Source organism: Pelodiscus sinensis, chromosome 5, assembly GCF_052426305.1.
Source record: "Pelodiscus sinensis isolate ZL-2025 chromosome 5, ASM5242630v1, whole genome shotgun sequence".
In the NCBI taxonomy this organism is placed as follows: Eukaryota; Metazoa; Chordata; order Testudines; family Trionychidae; genus Pelodiscus; species Pelodiscus sinensis.
In genome coordinates, this window is record NC_143056.1 from 3,882,215 (window position 1) to 3,906,296 (window position 24,082).

Consider the following 24,082-nt stretch of genomic DNA (forward strand, 5'->3'; position numbering starts at 1 on the left):
TGGCAATTTTTTTGACAAATTAATCCCAGGGGACATTTAATTATTGATTCTATCTCATGCGCGGTTATGTTTATAAGGAACAAATGCTTCCGTAATCCAGTGTACTTGGCCTATTGATCGCAAGCACACTTGAAAGGCTGCCATGGAAAAGAAGAAAAGTTGTTCGCTCTTGCCACCGAGGGCAGGGCAAAGCCACAAACATCTACATTGCTGCAAAAGAGTCAGGCCAACGCGTCGTTCGTCAGTGCTCGGCAATGCCAATGAATGTACGGCACCACTTCCAAACGAACCTACAGGGGATCTAGTTCAAATATAGACATTGCTCTCTAGCGCGTTTGTGCGTCTGCCTGTCTGAGAGTCCATCCCTCCATCGGGGAATCCGTTTGGGCAAGAACGTCTCCGAAATGGAAAGCGCGAGGACCCCCACATGTGGCAGGCCGCTTCAATGAACAGCAGGGTTTGGTTGTGCCAGGAAAAGGGGATGTGCCTGGAATTCGATGGGGAGCCCTACTGGACTGCAGCCCTGGCTCCAAGAGGAGCTGCAGGTGGGTGGGAGAGGGGGAGGGGGCTGGGTAGTGCAACCCAGCCCCCCTCATTCACTCTCTGGGAGAAGCCACCCGCAGATGAGGAGTCACCCACCTGCGAGCTGGGCAAACTGGCCACAGCTCCTCCCACGCCTGCCCATGGAGCTGCTGGCCAGCTGCACACCCCCCAATAAGGAGGCACTGCCTGGGGGCATGGGGAGCACTGGTAAGCCCCTCCCCCCCAGCCTCCCAGTCCTCTGTCTTGAGGCCCCACCTCCCAGGCTCCTGCCCTGAGTCCAGCACCCTCCCTTCCCTGCCCTGACAAATATCATCAATGGTGCAGCTTTCTTGCAGAGCACTAGAGGACTTCAGCATTGCCTGGACCCGAGGCTGGCTCAGGGGGCTTTGTGGCCTGCCCACTGGCTTCTCTCCAGGGCCGGCGGGGCACGCAGGCCTCCCACGGGCTGCTTCAAGGGGCAGCTCAGGGCGGCGGGGGCCATGCGGCCATACAGTAGCTGATCCCCAGAACTGGGTCCCTTCCTGCCCCCCTGTGGTCATTTGTGAGTATCACTGTCCCTGCTATCACACCTCTCCCTTTCCTGGAATCAAGGTTCGAACAAAGACCTGATCTGGATGGGCCGCTACGTTCCACACCCTAGGGACATAAAAAGCCAAGCACCAGGCACCTACAGCCCACTCTAGCAACCTCATTTAGCAACTCCAATCGACAAGATTTTTTCTTTCTCTTTTCCTCCCCATCCCCGCTCTGTCTCTGCTGTTTATTTGTACCCTGGACTCCTTAACCTCCAGTCATCTGAAGAAGTGGGCTGTGCCCACGAAAACTCGTGATACCATCTCCGTGTTTTGTTGTCTCTGAAGCTACGCCTAGACTACATTCCTCTTTCGACAGAGGAATGTAAATGAAGGACTTTGAAATTGCAAATGAAGTGCTGATTTGCAAATGTCGTGCTTCATTTTCACAGTGTCTGATCGCTTTTTCGAAAAAGGATTAAAACAATGTGGTCTAGATGCAGTTCTTTAAAAAAAATTTTTTTTCGAAAGAATCTATAAACCTCATTTTTCAGGCGTTAGGGTTCTTTCAAAAAAGGGAATTTTTTCCGAAAGAACGGCATCTAGACCGCCGGGGTTTTTTGGAAAAATCCTTTTTCAAAAAAGCGATCGCAATCCGTTATGCAAATGAAGCACGGAATTTAAAAATCAGCACCTCATTTGCATTTTTGAAGTCCTTCATTTACATTCCTTTGTCGAAAGAGGAATGTAGTCGAGACGTAGTCCAAGAGGCTGCACGACCATTCGTTCTTTTGTCAAGTTTTTTTCAGTTACAGTCTAACTCAGCTCCCCACCGAGACTTTTATTTTCTTGTAACCAAATCTGACTTTGGTGCCTCCTCACTAGTCGTCAGTTTCAATCCCTCTTTCTGTAGTTAATCCGGGGTTTGTTCAGTTGTTTTATCTAAAGCAGGGTGTCCATATTGCAGAGTTGCAAAACTCCCTTTGGGATAAGAAGAGCTGTACCTCTCTTTCCTATTAATGAATGACAGAACTTGCTGTGGGCTTGCCCTGTCCGGGAGGGGGCTGGTCAGTACAGAACACACCTTTCTTGGGGAGAGTCTGGGAGTTGGAGTTTGCGGGTGATGCCCGGCTGTATAATTCCAGGGTGGCTGGCCATGACACTTATACAAATAGCCGGGATGGATTTATTTGCTAGAGGCTGTGGGTAGGAGACTGGGCGCGGTAGCTTTCCCAGGAAAGCAGGATAAAAGCTGCCCAGGCTGGATAACTGAAGGGAGAGAGCTGTCCATCACTCCACATTGCACCCGGGGGAACAGCACAGAAATACCGAGGTCAGTGCAGCGTGCTCCTGTTGAGGAAGCTTCCCGCGGGTCGTGCTGAGTCAGAGAGACACCTCTGAACTGAAGTTGCTCCTGGGGAGAGTCATTAACGGCTCCTCTGTGCTACCCGCAAGCTACCCCCCCTCCAGAGGCCCAGTTCTGCGGTGGTGGAGCGAGAGCTCTGCTCGCTGTCCATCCACCGACCCCAGGGAGGGTCTAAATGGCCACTTTTTCTACCCATTCCGAGAGGAAGGACTGTCCCATGGCTAAGGTGCTAGCCTGGGACACAACTTTCTGCCTGTCTCCCTGCGTGACCTTAGGAAAGTCCCACGGGGGAAGAATTTCACGCACGGATTGGTATGTAGAGACACCCAACTACCACTGGACGTATAAGAACGGCCAGACGGGGTCAGACCAAAGGTCCCTCTAGCCCAGTGTCCCGTTTTCCGACAGACGGTCACCCTACCCAATAGCCATTGATGGACCTGTCCTCGAGGAACTTATCTCGTCTTTTGAACCCTGTTACGGTCGTAACCTTCACAACTTCCTCTTCCAAGGAACCTCGGTTTTCCAGAGGCCGGGAACGGGCGATAGGGAGGGATCACTTAGTGATTCCCTGTTCTGTTCATTCTTCTGGGGAACCTGGCGTTGGCCATTGTCGGGAGACACGCTACAGGTTGAGACGGATCCTTGGTCTATCCTAGCCTAGCTGCTCCTATAGGACGCATTCCTGTACGTCGCCACCTGGGGGAGCGAGGTTTGTTATTCTTGCACAGCCGGAGCAGTGTAACCCTGTTGAAGGATGTTAATGGTCTGTGTAGGAGGATGGGGCGTTCTCTCTCTCCTCCTCCCTGCAAAATGCACCCTGACCGTGGCAGGAGCGGGAAATGGTCTGACTCCGACTCCCTTGGAAACACTCCGCTCTGCATGTGCAGCGCAAGAGACAGCTCTGCCCACACCCCTTACCCAGCTCAGTAACCCCCGCGGCTAGCCAGGGACGGCAGATTTCCGGCATTGTTGGTGGTGCCCAGAATGCCCAGCGCTCACACCCTTCCCCCACTCACGCTCTCCCCCTCCACCTGCCTAGGATCTGAGAGGGTGTTTGGGTGGGGAGGGGTGCAGGCAGGGCTGTCTTTAGGTAGCCATGGGGCCTGAGGCAACCCCCCCCACAGAACCCCAGGTGAGGTGCCCAGGGGAACCCCACCCATGGAAGCCCCCCCTCTTTCCACAAGCACCGCCTGACTCTGCCCCCTCACCAAAGCCCCCTACCCCGCGCAATGCACGCCAGGGGATTACTGAGGGGCCTGGCACGGGGCGGCGGATGGAGTCAGCCCACCCCCCCTGCATTCACCGCGGCGGCAGGCGCTCCGTCCCGCCACCCTCGCCCAGCCCACTGCACCCCGCTTCTCTGCAGCACCGGGAAACGGAGCTCCTCGGGGCTGGCGCACTCTGACGCCGTCTGGCGCGGTGAAGCGGCACACAGCAAGCTGGGAGAGGGTGGCAGGGCAGGGTGGAGCAGCCCACCGGGTCGCACCGGATCTCGCCGCCGCTGTGAGTGCAAGGGGTGTGTGTGTGTGTGTGACCCCTGCTGCCACCCCGGCCAGTCCCTTTCCCCAGTGTGCTCCCCCAGGCCACCCCGGGACCCGTCCATACGGTTGGTCAAGGCGGCCGCTGCAGGACCCCCCAAAGCGCGTGCGCTGAGGCAGCCGGCACAAACTGTCCAACGGAGGGGACAGCTCTGGGAAGGAGTTTGGAGACTGGGGTGCAGGCTTTGGGAGGGAGTTTGGAGTGCAGGTGGGGATCTGGGGTGTAGACTCGGGGAGGGAATAGGGGTGCTGGAACTGGCCTGAAGCAGGGGATGGGTGTCCTGGGTGCATCTCAGGGAGGAAGTTTGTGGGCAGGACGGGATGGGGTGGGGGGACGGGGTGCACTAGGGCTGTGGGGGGAGTGGATGGAGGTGCCATACTTACCTCTGGGCACCCCTCGGCAATGGCTTCTGGGCAGGCGGGGCTCTCCAGGGGCTACTGTCCCCATGTGCTCCCCTAGCCCCCTGCCATCCCACACACCCCTGGGCCCGCCTGCTGGCTCGGAGTGATTCCAAATGCCCCAGGGTCCCTGCCAGTAGTGCAGAGAGCGAGGGCGGCTTCTGGCCACTCGCTTATCCTGCCTGCCAGCATGTGTCTCTGTGGCTGGGGCATGTGTCTTGGTCTGACCCAGTCTGGCCGTTCTTATGTTCTTACGAAGTTTGAGAAGTCCTGCCCTACAGCCTGGGTAAATTCTTAGGCTAGTTCTAGGCAGACTTCAATCAGGTTAGGAGCTTCAGTTCATACCAACATCCTGGAATTCAAAAGTTTATCCCGACTGCTTGGGTTTGAGAAACCAGGCCACATCTCTGATGAAATCAGGCTTTCTGTAGCTACTGCCCTGCCTTCTTGCGCTTTGGCCCATATAGACTTGCTGAGTGAAACGTTGCCTTTCCCTCGATGTAGTATTTCTATTTCTGGCCAAAACAAGCACTGCAAAGAATATCTGAATACAGCCAACTCTACAATTTCTCTGTACTTTTTCACCCCCACCAGTGAAAGGTCTAGTGTTGGGTTGTCACTGATTTTCTTTAAATTCTCTGCTCATCCACCATGTAGTGTTCAACCTCTCTAAAAATATCGGAACGTTTCAGTACGGTTAGGGTGCAGTTGTTCAGTACAGTAACTTAGCAGTTGTAATAGCAGCGGGAGGACATGGCTCGGCACTGCACCGTTATTTCGAGATAACGAGCGTTATTTCGAAATAACAATGTGAGCGTGATAATGAGTATTGTTTCGAAATACCACAGCCATTCCATGATTTCAAAATAATTTTGATGTCACGGACGGCTTATTCCCAAATCTGCAAACCTCATTCTATGAGGAATAACGGCTATTCCAAAATAGCTATTTTGAAATAAGGCATGTGTAGACACTCCACTGCTGGTATTTCAAAATAGCCCCTCACTCGGGCCATTCTAAGTTATTCCTATCCAGTGCCTCCTGGGGCTCTAAATCGAGATAGCACATCTACGTTAGGGAAGCTTGACTCAGACTAATTTTGAGGCTTCCCTGCATTGTAGATGTGCAATAACTATTCTGGAATAGCTTATTTCAAAATAAGCGTGCAGTGTAGACACACCTTAGAGATGCATAAGCTCCATTTAGACTTTTCTTCACCTCCTCTCGCTACACCAGTAACAAGAATAAAAATTAATACGGAATATAAGAACGGCCATACTGAGCCAAACTATAATCTTCCATCTGCCCCAGTAACCTATCTTCTGAGAATGCCCAATGCCAGGTGCTTCAGAAGGAATGACCAGAACACGTGGATAAGTGATCCTTCACCTGTCATCCCCTTCCAACTGCTGGCAAAAAGGCTAGAGATACTCAGATGTCGGTGTGGCAACCCTATCCAGCCTAGCTAATAGTTCTTTGAACTCAGTTATAGTTTTGGCCTTCACCACATCCATTGGCAAGGAGTTCCACAGGTTGACTGCGTGTTGTGTGAAGAAAAACTTCCTTTTGTTTGTTTTAAACTTGTTGCCTATTAATTTAGTTGGGAGACACCTAGATTTTGGGCTATGGGAAGGAGTAAATAACATTTCCTTATTCACTTTCTCCACAGCACCCACAAGTTGATAGGGTTCTATAACATCCCTCCTTTCTCGTCTCTTTCCCAAGTGGAATAGACTTTTTAATCTCTCTTGGAAGCTGTTCTAACCCCCCCCCCCCAACACTGTTGACTTTCTCGGTATCTTTTAGACAAGTTGCAGTTAAACCAAAGGAAGAAGAAAGAAGAAGAAACGAATCAAAGGCCACATTGGCAGCAGAGGAAGGAACATGCAAAGCCACTTTGCACATCTTCACACATCCCGGACACAATACAGTGTGCTCAGTTGTGTCGGAAGCCGTAAGACACTTAGCAGTTGTAATAGCTGCGGGAGGACATGGCTCTGAAGTTCACCCAGTAGCTCTTGTACTGTGACTAATGCAGCATTTCCCTTTCTGCAGTGACAAATGTTCCCAAGTATCTGGATGTCAGTAGAAAGGCACTGGATTCAACCGGAGATTAATCGCTTCTTGCTCACATAGAATTCGTAAACAGCCCATGTTATTGTCCTCCTATGCGGCGAGGGAAAACGCACGTGTTAAAGGCCTGTCAAACTTGTTTGAGGGATAGCTATTTTTGGAAAACTGTAAACCTTCTTTAACTTTCAGGAGGACTAAACCAACCCCCAGCATTAGAGAGGTGGGTACAATTCCTCCGGTTTGTCAAACATTCTGTCGCGCGAGGCCTGTTCAAAGCCCATGGAAATCAATGGGACCCTTCCCGTTGACTTCAAAGGGCTTTGGATCAGGCCCACAGCATGGGCGACCCTTCTGCGAGGTGTTGCTTTCCTCACAGTAGAGCGTGGCTGGAAGAGAAGCAAACTCTGCCGAGCCATTTTATACCGCCTTGCTCTTGGTCAGACTCTCAAATCTACTGGTCTACTCATAAGATGTCACCCATCGTCCTATCTACCACTTCAGCCTGTCTTCGCGATAGCTCTGTGGATGGCAAGTCATCATCATTGTCATGGCCTCCTCATGGCCAAAAGTGAGCTCTTCCTCTTTTTGCACCATCTCTATATTCTCCCCTTTTTCTGCATCACTGTGGAGACCTCCATCCTTCTCATGGTCCTTTAAGGCTCTCGACTCTGTATCGTCTTTGACATACTCCTCTGACGGGACCTGCACGGTCCCACCATTCTCCAAACCTGCTCTTGTTCCTTCTTCTACTTCTCTAAAACCCAGAGACTCCTCCCTGCCCACCCAATACAGGCGTGTTGTGAGCAAGACACGAGAAATCATTCTTCCGCTCTACTCTGCACTGATTAGGCCTCAGTTGGAGTCTTGTGTCCAGTTCTGGGCACCGCACTTCAAGAAAGATGTGAAGAAACTGGAGAGGGTCCAGAGAAGAGCAACGAGAATGATTAAAGGTCCAGAGAACATGAGCTATGAGGGAAGACAGAAGGAATTGGGTTTGTTTAGTTTAGAAAAGAGAAGATTGGGGGGAGGGGACATGAGAGCCGTTTTCAAGTATCTAAAAGGGTGTCATAGGGAGGAGGGAGAAAACTTGTTCATCTTGGCCTCTGAGGATAGAACAAGAAGCAATGGGCTTAAACTGCAGCAAGGGAGGTTTAGGTTGGACATTAGGAAAAAGTTCCTAACTCTCAGGATGGTCATACACTGGAATAAATTGCCCAGGGAGGTTGTGGAATCCCCATCTCTGGAGATATTTAAGAGCAGGTTGGATAAATGTCTATCAGGGATGGTCCAGACAGTATTTGGTCCTGCCATGAGGGCAGAGGCCTGGACTCGATGACCTCTCGAGGTCCCTTCCAGTCCTAGTATTCTATGATTCACCCAGCCAGAATTCTCCTCTATGCCCTCGCCACATCCAGCCTTGATCACCACGGCCTCCTTTTTTTGGTCTTGCCTACCGCACACTTGTTCCACTCAGGACTATTCAGAACAGTGCTGCTTGGCTTTTCGCTCTCTGGGTGCGTCTAGACTGGCAAGATTTTGCGCAAAAACTTGCCAGCTGTCTACACTGGCTGCTTGAATTTGTGCAAGAGCACTGACTTTGTAATGTACAAAATCAGTGCTTCTTGCGCAAATACTTTCACACTCCCGCTTGGGGAAAAGTCCTCTTGTGCAAGAATACTTGCGCAAGAGGGCCAGTGTAGACAGGGAAGAACTGTTTTGCACAAAAAAGCCCTGATGGCTAAAATGGTGATCGGGGCTTTCTTGTGCAAAATCGCGTCTAGACTGGCCATGGATGCTTTGGCACAAAAGCACTTTTTTCGCAAAAGCATCCTTGCCAATCTAGACGCTCTTTTGCCGAAATATTTTTAACGGAAAAACTTTTCCGTGAAAAGTATTTCCGCAAAATCATGCCAGTCAAGACGTAGCCTCCCTGTGTAGGACTCGTCGGCTGGTTAGCCCTTTGCCTCTGCATCAGAAACAGGCATCTTGACCTCACCTTTAAAGCCTCCTCATTCCCCATCCCTCGTTCTCACACCTTCCCACATCCCAAGCTCCCTGTCCTGATGCTCTTCTCAACTCCCGCCCCCCCGACTCCTGCACTCCCCACACCCACAGCCTCCTGCTCTGAGCCCCCCAGGGTCGTTGTAGTGCTCTGTCACCCCAAAGCAATTTTACACTAGCACCATTTCTGTTCACAAGGGAAAAGTTAGTCCGCAATCTTTTACCATCAGGTTTTCTTTATATTTAACAACGGACTCATTCCCTGGATGCCTTGCACGAGCTTGTACCACTGCCCGTGAACTGCACACCGTGTTGAGGAGAAAGCAAACGTCTGATGAAAATTGCGTTAAGACATCGAGATTAGATTTCATCTTGCTTCAGAGGAGTACTCAGCAGGCACAAACATGCTTTGACTGTTCTGTCTCAAAATGCGGCCTGGATTTGCCCCAGAATAAAACAGCTGTGCATCGGTTTTATATAGAAAGCAGGGGGAAAACATTTTTGTGTGTCTCTAGTTTCAGCATTATTCATGTAACAATCTTTTGTCTAATGGGGGAAATGTAGAACCTGTTATCTAATCACACGCTGCGTCTAGACTACAAAGCTTTATTGGAAAAAGGAACGTCAATTGCGCTCCGCAATTCGCTATCTTTTTCAGATGGTTTTGTTGGAAGAGGCTTTTCTGAAATGTGGCCCATCCACACTGGGCCAAATTTTGGGAAATTCTTCTCTTTCGGAGAGCCCTTTTTCCGCATGAGAGGAGGAAGACAGGGCTTCCGAAAGAGTGAGTCTGTTTTTCCCCAAAAAATGCGGAAGAGCAAACGTGGTCCCTGGATGCGGCAGAGTTTTTCCGGGATACTGGAAAACCCCCGTAGTCTAGACATAGCCACAGAGACATTAACCTAGCCAATAATCTACCACTAGCGATTCACCACAAGCCAAGCCACTTTTAAAAACCCTTCACATCAAAACCTGCCATTCTCAAACAAAGCCACGCAGATGTCTTTTTATTTTAGAGCAACATATTCAACGTGATGAAAAGACGGTCTTCATAAAATGGCGCTGCCCCTCATGCCGGTCTCTCTCTCCAGCTGAGGTTATGTTCTCCCTTCCTCTACTTTGTTTCCCAGCATGCCTTGCTCCGGCACAGGACGCAAACCTAGTTGTTCCAGAGACATCCTTTATAAGAGCCTTCCCCATTTCTTCAATTAACAGTCAGGTGTGAGGTCTCTGCACCATTTTGTGGAAAGTCAAATAAAAGGTGACAAACAAAAGTGTGAAAAGAACAAACTTGTGGGTAATACACAGAAGCAGCAAGAGCAGTATTCAGGGGCCTGGTGGTGATTTCAAAGAACTTGAGTAAATGGCTCAGAACAGGACTCCTGGGTGGGTCTCAGAGAAGATCAGCACGTCAGGTTTGAGCCGGATGGATGAAATCGTCTCCAGGGTGCACGTGAAAGGCACCATGGAGCTGCATCGTCACACAACAAAGATACGCCTTTCCCATGCCCTCCCTGCAGCCAACTCTGCTGAGGCCACTTCTGGGGTATTGACTCCCAAAACCTGCCTCCCCCGCCACCCGTTACAGAAAGGATGTGGGCACGTTGGAGAAAGTCCAGCAAAGGGCAACCAAAATGACGAGGGGGCTGGAGCACATGAGGTACGACGAGCAGCTGCGGGATTGGGGCTTGTTTAGTCTACAGAAGAGAAGAGCGAGGGGGGATTTGAGAGCAGCCTTCAACTTCCTGAAGGGAGGTTCCAGAGAGGCTGGAGAGAGGCTGTTCTCAGTGGGGGCAGGTGGCAGAACAAGGAGCAATGGTCACAAGTTGTAGTGGGGGAGGTCTAGGCTGGACAGTAGGACAAACCATTTCCCTAGGTGGGTGGGGAAGTCCTGGGATGGGTTCCCTAGGGGTGGGGTGGAATCTCCATCCCTAGAGGTTTGACCAAGCCCTGGCTGGGATGATTGAGTCGGGGTTGGTCCGGCTTTGGGCAGGGGGCTGGACTCGATGACTCCTGAGGTCTCTTCCAGCCCTGGGATTCTATGACTCTATGATAAGGGTTTGGGCTGGAAAGTCATATGCGGAGCCATACACGAGACCTGTGACAATGTCGCCATCACTGTCAATGGTGGACTACGGACATGAAGCTGTTGGCGAGATCATGCTGACCAGTGATTGTCTTATTGTTCTCTGGTACTCCCCTGTTGGTCTGTTTGTGTCCACCTGTTGTCTTATCTTCTACTTAGATCGGACGCTCTCCATAGCTTACTCTTTGGACTCTACATTTGTACAGGGCTTAGCACAATGGGGTCCCGGCCCATGACGGAGGCTGGCGGGTGCTACAGTAATACAGACCATGAATAATAAAAACATATTCAGGTGTGTGGAAGGGAAGTCCATAGGGACTGTCACATTTGCAGTGCTAGTAATGTGCTAGCCTGAAAGGAGGGGTGCTACTTACTTATTGATGGCAACTGCAGGAAACAGGAAAACTCCTGTACGGAGACGTTTTTGTATTATTTATAGGTGAAATTGATCAACCTGCAGCCGCCACCCAAAACTGCTCCCTATGCTAAAAAAAAGAGAAGGCATTAGCATGTTTCCGCATTATCATGACAACACACATTCGAGTTGCAGTAGAGATGTGATTCCATATCGGCGCGGCCCAGTCTGTCTGAGGCAACAGAACACACATTGCAAAAGAAAGTACTGGACTACAACCTTCCAACGGGCAAGCCGCAGTGAGCAAACAGAATCGAATCTCTAATTATCTCCCTTGTTTCAGGAGAACCCTGCTAAAAGCACAGGTCTGAATGGCTCGCAGAATATTTAAATGCAGCCCCCGTTAGAGAAAGGTAAAATATTTTGGGAATGTCGATGTAAAAAATGGATACTGGAATTCAATTAACGATGCTATAAATTTAAGAGGGAAAGAAAGGTAATTAATATTAAATTAACATGGAATGGGTAAGGAAGGCTAAAAATCCTACATTAAAGAGAAATATTGTTGCTATGTCTTTTTTAATTCATCACTGATTTGGTAATTTAATCTCTCTCTGGACCTGATTAGCAAAAGTATTTGGCTGCCTAACGATGCAGACAGATGCCCACTCAGCTTGTCAAAAATGTCTAAGGGTATGTCTACACTAGAAAGTTAGTTCGAACTAACGGACGTTAGTTCGAACTAACTTTCCTATGCGCTACACTAGCGCTCCGCTAGTTCGAATTTGAATCGAACTAGCGGAGCGCTTAGTTCGAACTAGGTAAACCTCATTTTACGAGGACTAACGCCTAGTTCGAACTAGCTAGTTCGAACTAAGGGCTGTGTAGCCCTTTAGTTCGAACTAGTGGGAGGCTAGCCCTCCCCAGGTTTCCCTGGTGGCCACTCTGGCCAACACCAGGGAAACTCTATGCCCCCCTCCCGGCCCCGGACCCCTTAAAGGGGCACGGGCTGGCTACGGTGCCCGTGCCAGGTGCAAGCCTGCCAGCACCCAGCTAGCAGACCCTGCACCTGGCACGGCACAGAGCCACCCACCCGATGCCCCCCAGCCCACCCCCTCTTGCCGGGACCAGGCTGGCGGCTCCCGGGAGCTTGCCCTGGACCGCAAGAGGCGGGCACCTTCCTGGGCTAGTGCGGACATCGTGGACCTCGTCCACGATCTCCGCACTAGGCACAGGAAAGTGGCCGTCTAGGGCAGGAGAGCTGCCAGCCTGGCCACCCAGGACCAGGTGTGCATGAAAATCAAGGGGGTCCACTGAGACCCCCGACACTGAGCCCTGAGCTTACAATGGCCGTCCTGGGTCAGACCAAAGGTCCATCTAGCCCAGTAGCCTGTCTGCCAACAGCGGCCAACCCTAGGGACCCTGGAGGGGATGGACCGAAGACAATGACCAAGCCATTTGTCTCGTGCCATCCCTCTCCAGCCTTCCACAAACTTTGGGCAGGGACACCACTCCTACCCTCTGGCTAATAGGACTCCATGGACCCAACCTCCATCACTTTATCTCACTTCCCTTTAAACTCTGTTCTAGTTGTAGCCTTCACAGCCTCCTGCAGCAAGGAGTTCCACAGGTTAACTATTTGCTTTGTCAAGAACAACAACTTTCTCTTACTAGTTTCAAGCCTGCTACCCATTCCTTTCCTTTGGTGTCCTCTAGTCCTTCTTTATGGGAACTCATGAAGAACTTTTCTGAATGCACCCTCTCCACCCAACCCCTGCTTTTAGAGACCTCTATCCTGTCCCCCCTCCGTCTCCTCTTTTCTAAGCTGAACAGTCCCAGTCTCTGTAGCCTCTCTTCATCTGGGACCTGTTCCCAACCCCTGATCATGTTAGTTGCCCTCCCCTCTCCCAGCCTTTCTCTTCCCCTCTCCCACCTCCTTTTCCCAGTCTCCCCCAGTTTTTTTCAATAAAGACAGAGTCAATGTTGGAAGAAACGTTATCTTTATTTTGTACATCAATAAGAAGGGGGGCTAGGGAAGGGCAAGTGGAAGGAGGTGAGGGAGGAATGGGGTACGAGCCCCCGATGGGGAGGACTGGGCTGGCTCTGCGGGCTTCTGGGGGTGGAAGCTCTCCTGCAGCCCCCCAATTACTCCCTCTCCCCAGATGGCAGCCTGCGGCAAGTGCAGCCGGGCTGATGGCCGAGTGGTGTGATGTGCCCAGTGTGGGCACTCAGGGCACTCCAAGCCAGAACTTCTTTGCAAGCGGGGCACCCCTTAGAACTGTGTGTCCGGGGTGGGGGTCGGGACCCTTTAAGCGCAGCCCTCGGCTAGCCTGAGACAGCATCTCCATGCTCTAAGTCCTCCTTTTATGCCCTGCCGGCACTGCTTCCGGCCATCATTAAGCCCTGTTCAGAGTCCACTCAATGTGGACTTACTAGTTCGAACTAGCAAAACGCTAGTTCGAACTAGTTTTTAGTTCTAGATGCGTTAGTTCGAACTAGCTTAGTTCGAATTAACTAATTCGAACTAAGTTAGTTCGAACTAGCGCTGTAGTGTAGACGTACCCTAAGTGAGTTAGGCGCTTTACACATTGTCTTTCTGTAGGGTGTTCGGTGCCTCACCTGCTTAGGCGCTTTGGAAAATCTCATTAGGCACGTGTCTGTATCATTAGGTGCCTAAATACCTGGAACAATCTGGTGTGATCGCTCGCGCTCCAGAATAAAAGGAAATGGAAACACAACTAGCTGTAAAAGTAAAAATGACGGGTCTCTTTCATTGGCTCCCCAGAACCAATTTCCTTTCACAGAACTATAAATACAAATATCACCAGCAATGAGAGACTGTCGAGGAACAGTTTTAAAACCTGACGGCAACAAACTGAATGCCAGCGAATTGTTCAATGGGTTGAAATCCCCAGGCATGGCTTTCAGCCTGCATGTACTGTAACTGCCAAGACAAGCAAAAAACTCCCCTTTTTTATCATTCCAGCCCTTAAAAAGGCTCTTTGTCTTTAGGAACGTTCTTTGATTGGCTTCCCAAGCCAACCCCGGAGGCCTTTTTTATTTTAAACAGCAAGCTATGTAACACTTAACATCTCCTATGGCATTTCCTGGTGGTAGAAGATTCAATTCACAGGTGTCAGCTGGAAGGTCTTCACATACAGAATGAAAGGTAGCGGGTAATTTCTCAGCTATAAATTACACATTTGAGATCACAGACACGCTTCCACAGCCCAAAAGCAAGACTTCGTCTTTCTTTGTTTTATTAGCAGATAGTAACTGTAGCACAAGAAAAAGGCAACACGCTCAATCCACCTCTCGCGTTACTCTCACGGAGGAATTGCCTTTTACAAATCAGGAGGTTTCTGGAATGGATGATTATTGGCATTATAGTGGCACTCACGGGCTCCGGTCAGGATCAGAGCTTTGTGGTGCTAGGTTCCAAACACACACAGACATGTGTGTGTATTGGCATTGGAAAAAGTTCAGAAAAGGGCCAGGGGTTTGGAATGGGTCCCATATGAAGACAGAATAAAAAGACTGGGACTTTTCAGCTTAGAAAAGAGGAGATGAAGGAGGGCTATGATAGAAGGTCTATGATAGAGGTCTATAAAATCACGACTGGTGTGGAAAAAGTGAATAAGAAAAAGTGTTTTACTTATTCCCACAATATGAGAACTAGGGGTCACCAAATGAAATGAATAGGCAGCAGGCTTAAAACAAACAAAAGGAGGTTTTTCTTCATGCAGGGCACAGTCAACCTGTGGAACTCCTTGCCAGAGGATGTTGTGAAGACCAGGACTTCAAAAAGAGCTAGATAAATTCATGGAGGTTAGGTCCGTCAATACTTATTAGCCAGGATGGGTAGGAATGGTATCCCAGTCCCTGTTTGTCTGGAGGTGGGTGACAGGGGAGGGATCACTTGAGGATTCCCTGTTGTGTTCCCTTCCTCTGGGGCATCTGGCATTGGCTATTGTTGGCAGGCAGGATACTGGGGTGGATGGACCTTTGGTCTGACCCAGTCCGGCCGTTCTTATGTTCTTATGGTCACTGGCCCAATGATTCTCATTTTGATCCATCACCAACAGCTATGGATCTAGGAGTACAAGGCCGTAAGACGCTCTGTTTGAAGTTCAACTAAACGTGGGATCTGACTGGAGAAAAAGGAGGCGGGGTTCCCAGAGAGGGCTGCAACAGGAATTCCCCCTCATGTAAAATCTCTCCGTTGGAGGCTGCTGTTTTTTCAGCCCTGGATCATCAACCAAACTCACTCGTGGGACTAGTACTTCGGTCTTCTCTGGGGCTGGCAGGCAGCAGATCCAATTCCCGCTTCAGTGAGAGGGCAGGGACATGTCCTCATCCACTAGCAGGCTAGTGACAGATCGGATTAGATCCCCTACCTCCTGGCCTGCTGCATCCCAATCCACCTCTCTAACCGCTAGGCCACAGGACCAGAGCGCCGCTGGCCTGAAGTCAGTGGCCTCACTGGGGCTGGAGCTCAGCTCTCCTGTGTCATGGTCCGGTGCATTAACCTTCATTTTTTTGGATGAGGCAAAGCAGGGAATATAGGCAGGGCCTCCCACATCCCAGGTCAGTGACCAGACCCCCAGGATCTGCACCTTCCTGGCCTTGGCTAGGCCCAACACAGAAGAGCTGAGCACTTGCAACCCCACAAATACACCCGTCAATCACTGCAGGAATCGCAGAATCCCAGGGCTGGCAGAGACCTCAGGAGTCATCGAGTCCAGCCCCCTGCCCAAAGCAGGACCAACCCCAACTCAATCATCCCAGCCAGGGCTTGGTCAAGCTGAGACTTAAACACCTCTAGGGATGGAGATTCAACCAGCTCCCTAGGGAACCCAGCCCAGCGCTTCCCCATCCTCCTTGGGAAAAGGTTTTTCCTAATATCCAACCTAGACCTCCCCCGCTGCAACTTGAGACCAATACTACTGTAAACAGACTTTCTCCATCCTCTTTGGACCCTCCCTTCAGGAAGTTGAAGGCTGCTCTCAAATCCCCCCTCACTCTTCATTTCTGTAGACGAAAAAAGCCCAAATCCCTCAGTCGCTCCTCATAGGTCATGTGCTCCAGCCCCCTCAGCATTTTGGTTGCCCTCCGCTGGACCCTCTCCAATGCATCCACATCCTTTCTGTAGTGGGGGCCCCAGAACTGGACACAACACTCCAGATGTGGCCTCACCAGAGCCGAATAAAGGGGAATAATGACATCTCTGGATCTGCTGGCAATGCTCCTCCTAATGCAGCCCAATGTGCCATTCGCCTTCTTGGCTACAAGGGGACCCTGTTGACTCATATCCAGCTTCTCATCCACTGTAACCCCCAAGTCCTTTTCTGCAGAACTACTACTTAGCCTGTCGGTCCCCAGCCTGTAACAATGTAATCAAGTCTTCTGCTTCTGAGACAATCCGTGGCAGCACCGTTTAAGAAAGGCATGAGCTGCGGATACTTGTGAACAATGTATTATCCAACACAGGGGTGGGCAAGACAGGATCCATGGGCCGGATCCGGCCCACCAAGCAGTTTGATCCAACAAGTGGTCACTCAGCCACTCCCTCCGCACATAGGCCAATCGAGACCTGGGAGCAGGGGAGTGTGTGTGCACGAAGTCTCCTCCCCCCACCAGGGCACATGGAACCAGAGGGACCCACCAGCTGTTCGAAAAAGCTGACAGCTCCCTCTAGGTCAGTGGTCTCCAACCTTTTTACATCCAAGATCACTTTTTAAGTCTCAGAACAGGCGAAGATCTACCGCCCCGCCCCTTCCTTGAAGCCCCGCCCTCTCTATTCTCCTGTCCATCACTTGCTATCCCCTGTTAAACAGTTTATTTTTAAATTATGCAATATATATAATTAAAATCACATGTTTATAATTATGAAATAAATGGTCTGTTTTGAATTCATGCTATTTAAATGTCAAATGAAGCATTTACAATTCTACATTTTGTTCTCTGCTATTTTGTAAATCTAAAATCAAGTATTGAGAATTATATATTTTTTCTTCCAATAACAAAGTCTCAGTGTGACACCTGTGGCTGAACAGTATCTGCCAGTGTCTTGAAGTCTGGGTTGTAGTCTGAGATTGCTAGTCATATACAGTCCATCAGATGGGCATCTGTGATCCTGTGCTCAGCCTGGGAAGCTTGCTACAGCACAGCTGGAGCTAGATGCAGCCTCCCTGGGCTGAGCGCAGGGCAGCCGGGCGGGAGCGAAGGGAAGTGGCTGCCCGGCCAGCTGGCCATGGCGCTCAGCCAGGGTGCACCAAGCTCCACCTGGGCAGGTGCAGAGGAGAAGCCACCGATCAGCTGGAGCGCGGGGCAGCCTCTTTCAGCTGAAAGCCACAGTCAGCTGGCTGGGGTGTTTCAGCCCTTCCGACCTTCCAGCTCCCACCATTCCTCGCAGCTACTCACCTGTGTTGTTGCTCGGTGAGTAGCTGCTCCTCAAATGAGGAAATCTAATGTAAATGTCCCGCGCAGGCGCGCAGTTCAGAGAGGGCTCAAGAGCTATTCTTAGAGCCTCCGAGATCTACCGGTAGATCACGATCTACTGGTTGGTGACCACGGCTCTAGGTGCTGCACGCCCGTAGCAAGGGGCGAGAGAGTTCGTGCGCTCCCTTGTCCCCAAGTCCCGATCGGCCCAGGAGTGGGGGAACAGGCAAAGTCTCCTCCCTCTGCCAGGGGTGCATGGCAACTAGAGGGAACCACCCCATCCCTTCTAATATTCAACCCCCTGATACAACAGATTAATACAGAGCCAGCACACTCGCTTGATGCAGCCCGCCATGTGTAAGGGGTAGTAACAAAACCCCAGGCCACAGTTTTCTTGTGGAAACCGCAACTTCGAAGACCCCAGCACAACTTCTATCGGTGCAAGTTTGAGCCGCTCTGTGAAGCTGCGTGCCGCGTCACAACACCCCTCCCTCAAATTTGGACCAGCCCCCTCTCCCATCAGGCTTCCTTTCGAAAACCCAGCAGGACACCCGGCAGCTTTCTGCCCTGCTTGAAAGTCAGGTTGGGTGTCGTCCCCAAACCGGCCCCATAACAACCCACCGCTGCAACGTTTGCACCAGAAATCTTACAGCCGGATTCAGGTAGGAGGCTGGAGGGTAAGGTTGAGTTTGCGGCTTGACTCGTAAAGGCCTGGGGAAAGCACATGCATTCAGGAGGGAAGATACAGTCTGTCTCCCCCTGTACACAGCATCTCCCTGCCAGCGGTGCATTAAAACGCGGACTGAGAAAGTGTTAGCGGCTGAGGAAGAACCTGTTCTACGAGGATGGTTTGGAATCGATTCTGCACACTTCCCCCTTTGCACGGTGTAGAAATATCAGAGAGCAAAACGTCCCCAGCTCATATGATGATCAAGCCATTGTACGTTTGCTGGGCTTAGCCATAGCACACACCACTAGCCCGGAATCGAGATAGGACCATGAAAGTCGTTTAGGGAACATCTAGACTGCCCGGGGCTTTCAAAAGAAACTATGCAAATGAGGTGCACAAGGTTCTTTCGAAAAAGGATTTTTTTCCAAACAAGAACCATGTCTAGACAGCTTTTTTTTTCAAAAATCTTTTCCGAAAATAGGATCGGAAGAAGATATGCAAATTCACTCCAAAAGCCGCAGGTAGTCTAGACATGCCCCTGGAGTACGTACTTCCATGTTTTACATCAGGTGTACTGAGATCCTTACAAACAAACATCCATCCGTTTATCCACATGCTGGGAGTAAGAAAACGCAATGCCTGTTAATCCAAGTTTAGCAATATACAGGTGTGCTCTACTAGGGTGTGTCTACACAGCAGGGCTTAACTCGAACTAAAGGACATGCACTGATATACATCAAGGCTGTGTCTAGACTGGCAAGTTTTTCCACAAAATCATCTGCTTTTCCGGAAAAACTTGCCAGCTGTCTACACTGGCTGCTTGAATTTCCACAAAAGCACTGACGATCTCATGGAAGATTGTCAGTGCTTTTGCGGAAATACTATGCTGCTCCTGTTTGGGCAAAAGTCTTCTTCTGAAAGACCTTTGAGCAAAAGGGCCAGTGTAGACAGCAGAGATTTCTTTTCCGCAAAAAAGCCCTGATCGCGAAAATGGCGATCGGGGCTTTTTTGCGGAAAAGTGTATCTAGATTGGCCACGGACGCTTTTCCACAAAAAGTGGTTTTGCGGAAAAGCGTCCGTGCCAATCTAGACGTGCTTTTCCGAAAATGCTTTTAACGGAAAACCTTTCCATTAAAAGCATTTCCGGAAAATCATGCCAGTCTAGATGTAGCCCAACTGCGTAGCTTATTTCCAAATAGCTTATTTCGAAATTGGAAGGATCTACACAGCACTTCTTTCGAATAGAGCCCTCTTCCTCCAACATCCCTTAACTCCTCGTACAATGAGGGTGACAGGAGTCGGAGGCAGAAATCCTCCAGCGTTTTGACATTATTTTGAAATAACTGCCTGCTGTGCAGAAGCAGACTACGTTATTTCGAAATAGTGTTGCTGTGTTGACATACCCCTAAGTTGAATGATCGGAGTCACCATATGAGAAGATAGCTGATATTGCTTTAAAAGATCTCCAAATGACAGGCTAGTTCTGACAGCTCACTTTCTTACTTTAATTGGATCGTTCTTCTGCAGATCCGTTCGGATCTACAACGTAAAGGTCACCAGGGGGCTGTGGATTGAAATGTGTGTAGGTAAGGGTTTTTCAAGATCTCAAAGATCCGTGCATGCATGATACAACTGTCTCTATATTTACCTCTCTTCATCTGAGACACAGCAAAAGCTGTGTAACTCTATGGCTGGATATAACACGTTTACCTGCACTGCAAGTTTCTTTCAGGTAATCTTTGTAGTATCTCTTGATCCCCCTACGGAATACCTCTTTAATCTCTGTGCGGTCGCACGGGCCATGCGCAAATTAGATTCAAGGATTTGTAAGTGGTTCAGGGCTGAGTTTGCGGAACAGCAGCAAACCTTCAAAGAGGGATCCGAACCAATTCTGAGCTTTGCAGGAATGGAGAGCAAAGCAAAGCACAGGACAGTTCTCACGCTGGGCAGACCAGCCAGCAGGCCCCTGTTGTAAGAAGCGAATTATAACCTCACCTGTCTGATCCCTAAACGATACGCAAGGATGCGGTCCACGGCGTCGGGGTTCATTTGAGTCCACTGCAGGCTGTAGGAGTACACCCGGGGTCTGTTCTGCCACAGGGGGCTGTAGGTGTCGTAGTAGAATTCTGGGGCATACGCTTTGCCTGCAGAACACAGCCACACAAAAACACGACGTGAGGAAACAGCACTTCTCCAAACAATGCTCCCATTGTACAACTGCAATCTTTTGTCCCCTAGGCCGTGGCACCACACTTTGTGAAATGTCTTTTTGCCACATGGCTTCAAAAGCATTTCTCAAGTCTGCCCTTGGCGAGTGAATTGCACGGGGAGGGTTAATTTCCCCTTGGTTATGAAGTCATCCTAGTGTCATTTGGGGTTCAGGAGAAAACCAGTCAACTAACTAAAGCACTTCACACAATCAATTCCAAATAACATCATGTATCCTGATGCGGAAACACAATCAGGAGATTTCGGCTGATTCTTTCTTTCATCACTCCTTCTGCTTCCTTGGCATTCGGATTAAATTCATACAACCCTTCCTCCCACATAATCAACTTGTAAAGAATTATGCCTCACTATATACCTATTTCAGATACATCCGCTCCATGCTTCCGTCCCAGTCACTCAAATGTACAGTGATACCTAGAATACATTATTTAGATAGAGATGTGCACATTGCACAATACACACAGATTTGGAAGAGGCATTTTGAAACACTGCTACACTAACTGTTTATTCTTACTCGTGATTTTTAATTCATTACATTTGCCTTGTATACGATGAAATGGGATTTGAGTTCTTATTACATTTCAATCACACAACGGTATTTCTTGACTTGAACACAAAAATGCCATTAACACCTCTATGTGCACATAATTTTCTCAGCGAAGGAAGGAAAATTCTGCGCCCAGTGAGAATTGGTAGGAAAAAGTTGGAGGGATCCATAATGCTGCAGAAAATTATATTTCCTTTGAAACAAAAATGGTTTCCAAAATCAGAACAATTTTGTCCCACCTCCCAAAAGTCTGACAAAGTCAAAATGAGACCTTTGAGTATTTTCATAGGGGAAAAAAATCCATTTTTCTTTTTTGAAATGGGTGTTGATTCTACATCACAGGCAATTTTAAAAAAAATTCAAGCAGGAACTATTTCAGGGAATTTGAATATGTACAGATAGTTAGGGTACATGAACAAAGTGGTACCAGTGGGTCTTAGCTCTATAAGTGGTTGTTTATGTTTTGAATTTTTTGATTTTGTATTATAAATAATACATTTTGAAAAGTCAACATCAGAACAAAACAGTTGGATTTTTATAGAAACACCCCTTTTTGGTGATCAAAGACTGATTTCTTTGGGTCTGCACATCCTAAACTTAACACTCTGGTCATCTGAAGAAGTGGGCTGTGCTCATAATACCATCTACGTGTTTTGTTAGTCTTTAAAGTGCTACCAGATCATTTGTTGTTTTTTAAATTTATCCTGCCCAGACTAACTTGACTACCCCCTGAAGCTTCTGATTTTTTAAAATTATTCCTTTACAGAACTTTTCTAAAAAATTCAATTTTCTTTGCAATTTGAAAAGAAGTCAAAATTTGAAATTGCAAAATATTTCATGAAATGAAACCCTCATCATCTACACAGCTGTGCCTCCAACATTGGCATGAGCGTACTTTTCAGATACACAAACACTGGTTGTGTTGGATTCAGAATTGTAACTCTGAAAACAGCATTACATTTTTATGAAAAGAAACATCACAGACTCAAAAAAAATTAGGCTGAGGTAAAATGTGAAAAAAAATTAAACCTCTCAAGTTTAACAAAGTTTGTTTGTTTTTTCTGGGAATTTCCTTAAGAATTTTAAAAACTTCGCACAGTTTCTGAGACAGGTTGATAAACCACATAGACTATGGAAGACTGAGTGTTTTTTCGTGTCATGAAATATCAGTGGCAAATCTCATTGTGTGGATTAAAACCTCCAAAAAGCATCTGCTTTTGCAGAAAAACTTGCCAGCTGTCTATACTGGCCGCTTGAATTTCTGCAAGAACTCTGACTTCCTACTGTCTGAAATCAGAGCTTCTTGCAGAAATACTATGCTGCTCCCGTTCGGGCAAAAGTCCCTTTTGCGCAAAACTTTTGCACAAAAGGGCCCGTGTAGACAGCTCAGATTTGTTTTGCGCAAAAAAGCCCTGATTGCAAAAATGGCAATCGGGGCTTTTTTGCGCAAAAGCGCGTCTAGATTGGCACGAACGCTTTTCCACAAAAAGTGCTTTTGCAGAAAAGCATCCGTGCCAATCTAGGCGCTCTTTTCCGCAAATGCTTTTAACAGAAAACTTTTCCGTTAAAAGCATTTGCGGAAAATCATGCTAGTCTAGACGTAGCCCCTAAGGGTATGTCTAGACTGCATCCCTCTGTCGGCAGAGGGATGCAGATTAGGCAGGTCGACATTTCAAACGAGGCAGGGATTTAAATATCCCCTGCCTAATTTGCATTAAAACGGCCACTGCCTTTTGCCGACTCAGCACTTTGTCGGTGAAAAGCAGCAGTCGAGAGGGGGATCTGTGGAGAAAGAAAACCTTTTTCGACAGATCCTGTAAACCTCCTTGCAGGAGGCATAAGGGATCTGTCGAAAAAGGCTTTCTTTTGTAGGGTGAATTGAGGCAGTCCATGGTATCTTGCTGAGAACTGACAAACTCAAACCTGAAAGTATTAGGCCGAGCTCAGAAAGTAAAACAGTTCAACAGTTACTGTGACCCTGATTCTCATGGCAACTACACTCCAAAGGGGCCTCTCTCACTCTGATAAGTGGGTTTCACTGTCTCTTGTGCTTCCAGATTAATGAGCTTGAGTCTCAAGGACTGTGCCAGGACGGGGATGGAGTTGTCAATCCCGCCGAGACATCACAAGTTCGGCTAACAAGCTTACAGCAACATATTCATCCTGGGGGCTGCCATCCTGTTTATGTTGGCGCATTTAGCTAGTTAGGAATAACGACCTGTATTAGTGATAACGTTGAATTGGCGATGGGCGGAGATGCTGTGTAACTGTCTTAGACCACTGGCTTATGTGCATCTCTCATTTCCGCTGCTAGACCTATCAAATCACTTCTCCTCCGTCCATCTACTACCTATATAATCTAACGCAGTGGTCCCCAACACGGAGCCCGCAGGTGCCATGGTGTCCGTGGGGGCATTTGTGTGCGCCCACCAAGTGCTCGGGCTGGCCTGGCCCTGGGCACGTGGTGCATGCATGGTGCCGGAGCTGGTCCCGGGTGCATGGCGCACGGTGAGCGCCGGCCCCAGGAGCGCCGCAGATTGGCCACCCATGCTTTGGGCGCGCAGCAGTTGGAGGGGGTGTCGGCCCCAGGTGCGCGGCGCTTGGAGGGGGCGTCGGCCCCGAGTGCGCGACGCTTGGATGGGGTGCCGGCCCCGGGTGCGTGGCACTTGGGGGGGGGGGGTGCCGGCCTTGGGCGCGCAAGTGTCCCCACCCTCTGGCACCCGGCAGATGAACAGCCACGCCCCCTGGCGCCCGGCAACCTCCAGTGGTTGGGGACCACTGATCTAATGTATGTTTTGGTTAAGTTAATGCGCTCTGGGCTAACACCTGGTCTGCACTCCACCAGTGCTGTGTGAACCAATAAATCCTCTCTTATTTTCACCAACACCTAGTGTGTCCGGAGATTATTCCCTACACTTTCTCCACAGATCCCCCTCTAGACTGCCGCTTTTTGCAAAGTGCTGAGTCAGCAAAACGTGGCGCCATTTTTATGCAAATTAGGCACGGGATATTTAAATCCGTGCTTCATTTGCAATGTCGATCTGCCTAATCTTCATCCCTCTGCCGACAGAGGGATTCAGTCTCGACATACCCATCTAGAATATGGCTACCCACTCACTGTCACTGCAGGGTGGTTGAAATTAGACTTTGCAACATATTGGTCTCTCAAAAAGGCTAGACTGGAAATGTGAAGGAATATAATATTAGATCTCAAGGAACGTGAATGTGAGAATTTGATCTTTCTAGTTCAGTAATAATGAGCTAGGGACCTGTTTTTCAGGAACCATTTATTCCTAATTCTTCTTTGCATCGGAATATG

General features: G+C 49.2%; 1 protein-coding gene across 2 annotated transcripts in view; it reads right to left on the reverse strand.

The window, feature by feature from the left end:
• MDGA2 (MAM domain containing glycosylphosphatidylinositol anchor 2) overlaps positions 1 to 24,082 on the reverse strand; it is a 634,890-nt gene that overhangs the window by 54,298 nt on the left and 556,510 nt on the right. For both annotated transcript variants that reach the window (XM_075926141.2, XM_075926142.2), the window contains exon 10: positions 19,983 to 20,131. In XM_075926141.2, coding sequence (XP_075782256.1) covers positions 19,983 to 20,131 — 149 coding nt within the window. The remainder of the gene's footprint in view (positions 1 to 19,982; positions 20,132 to 24,082) is intronic.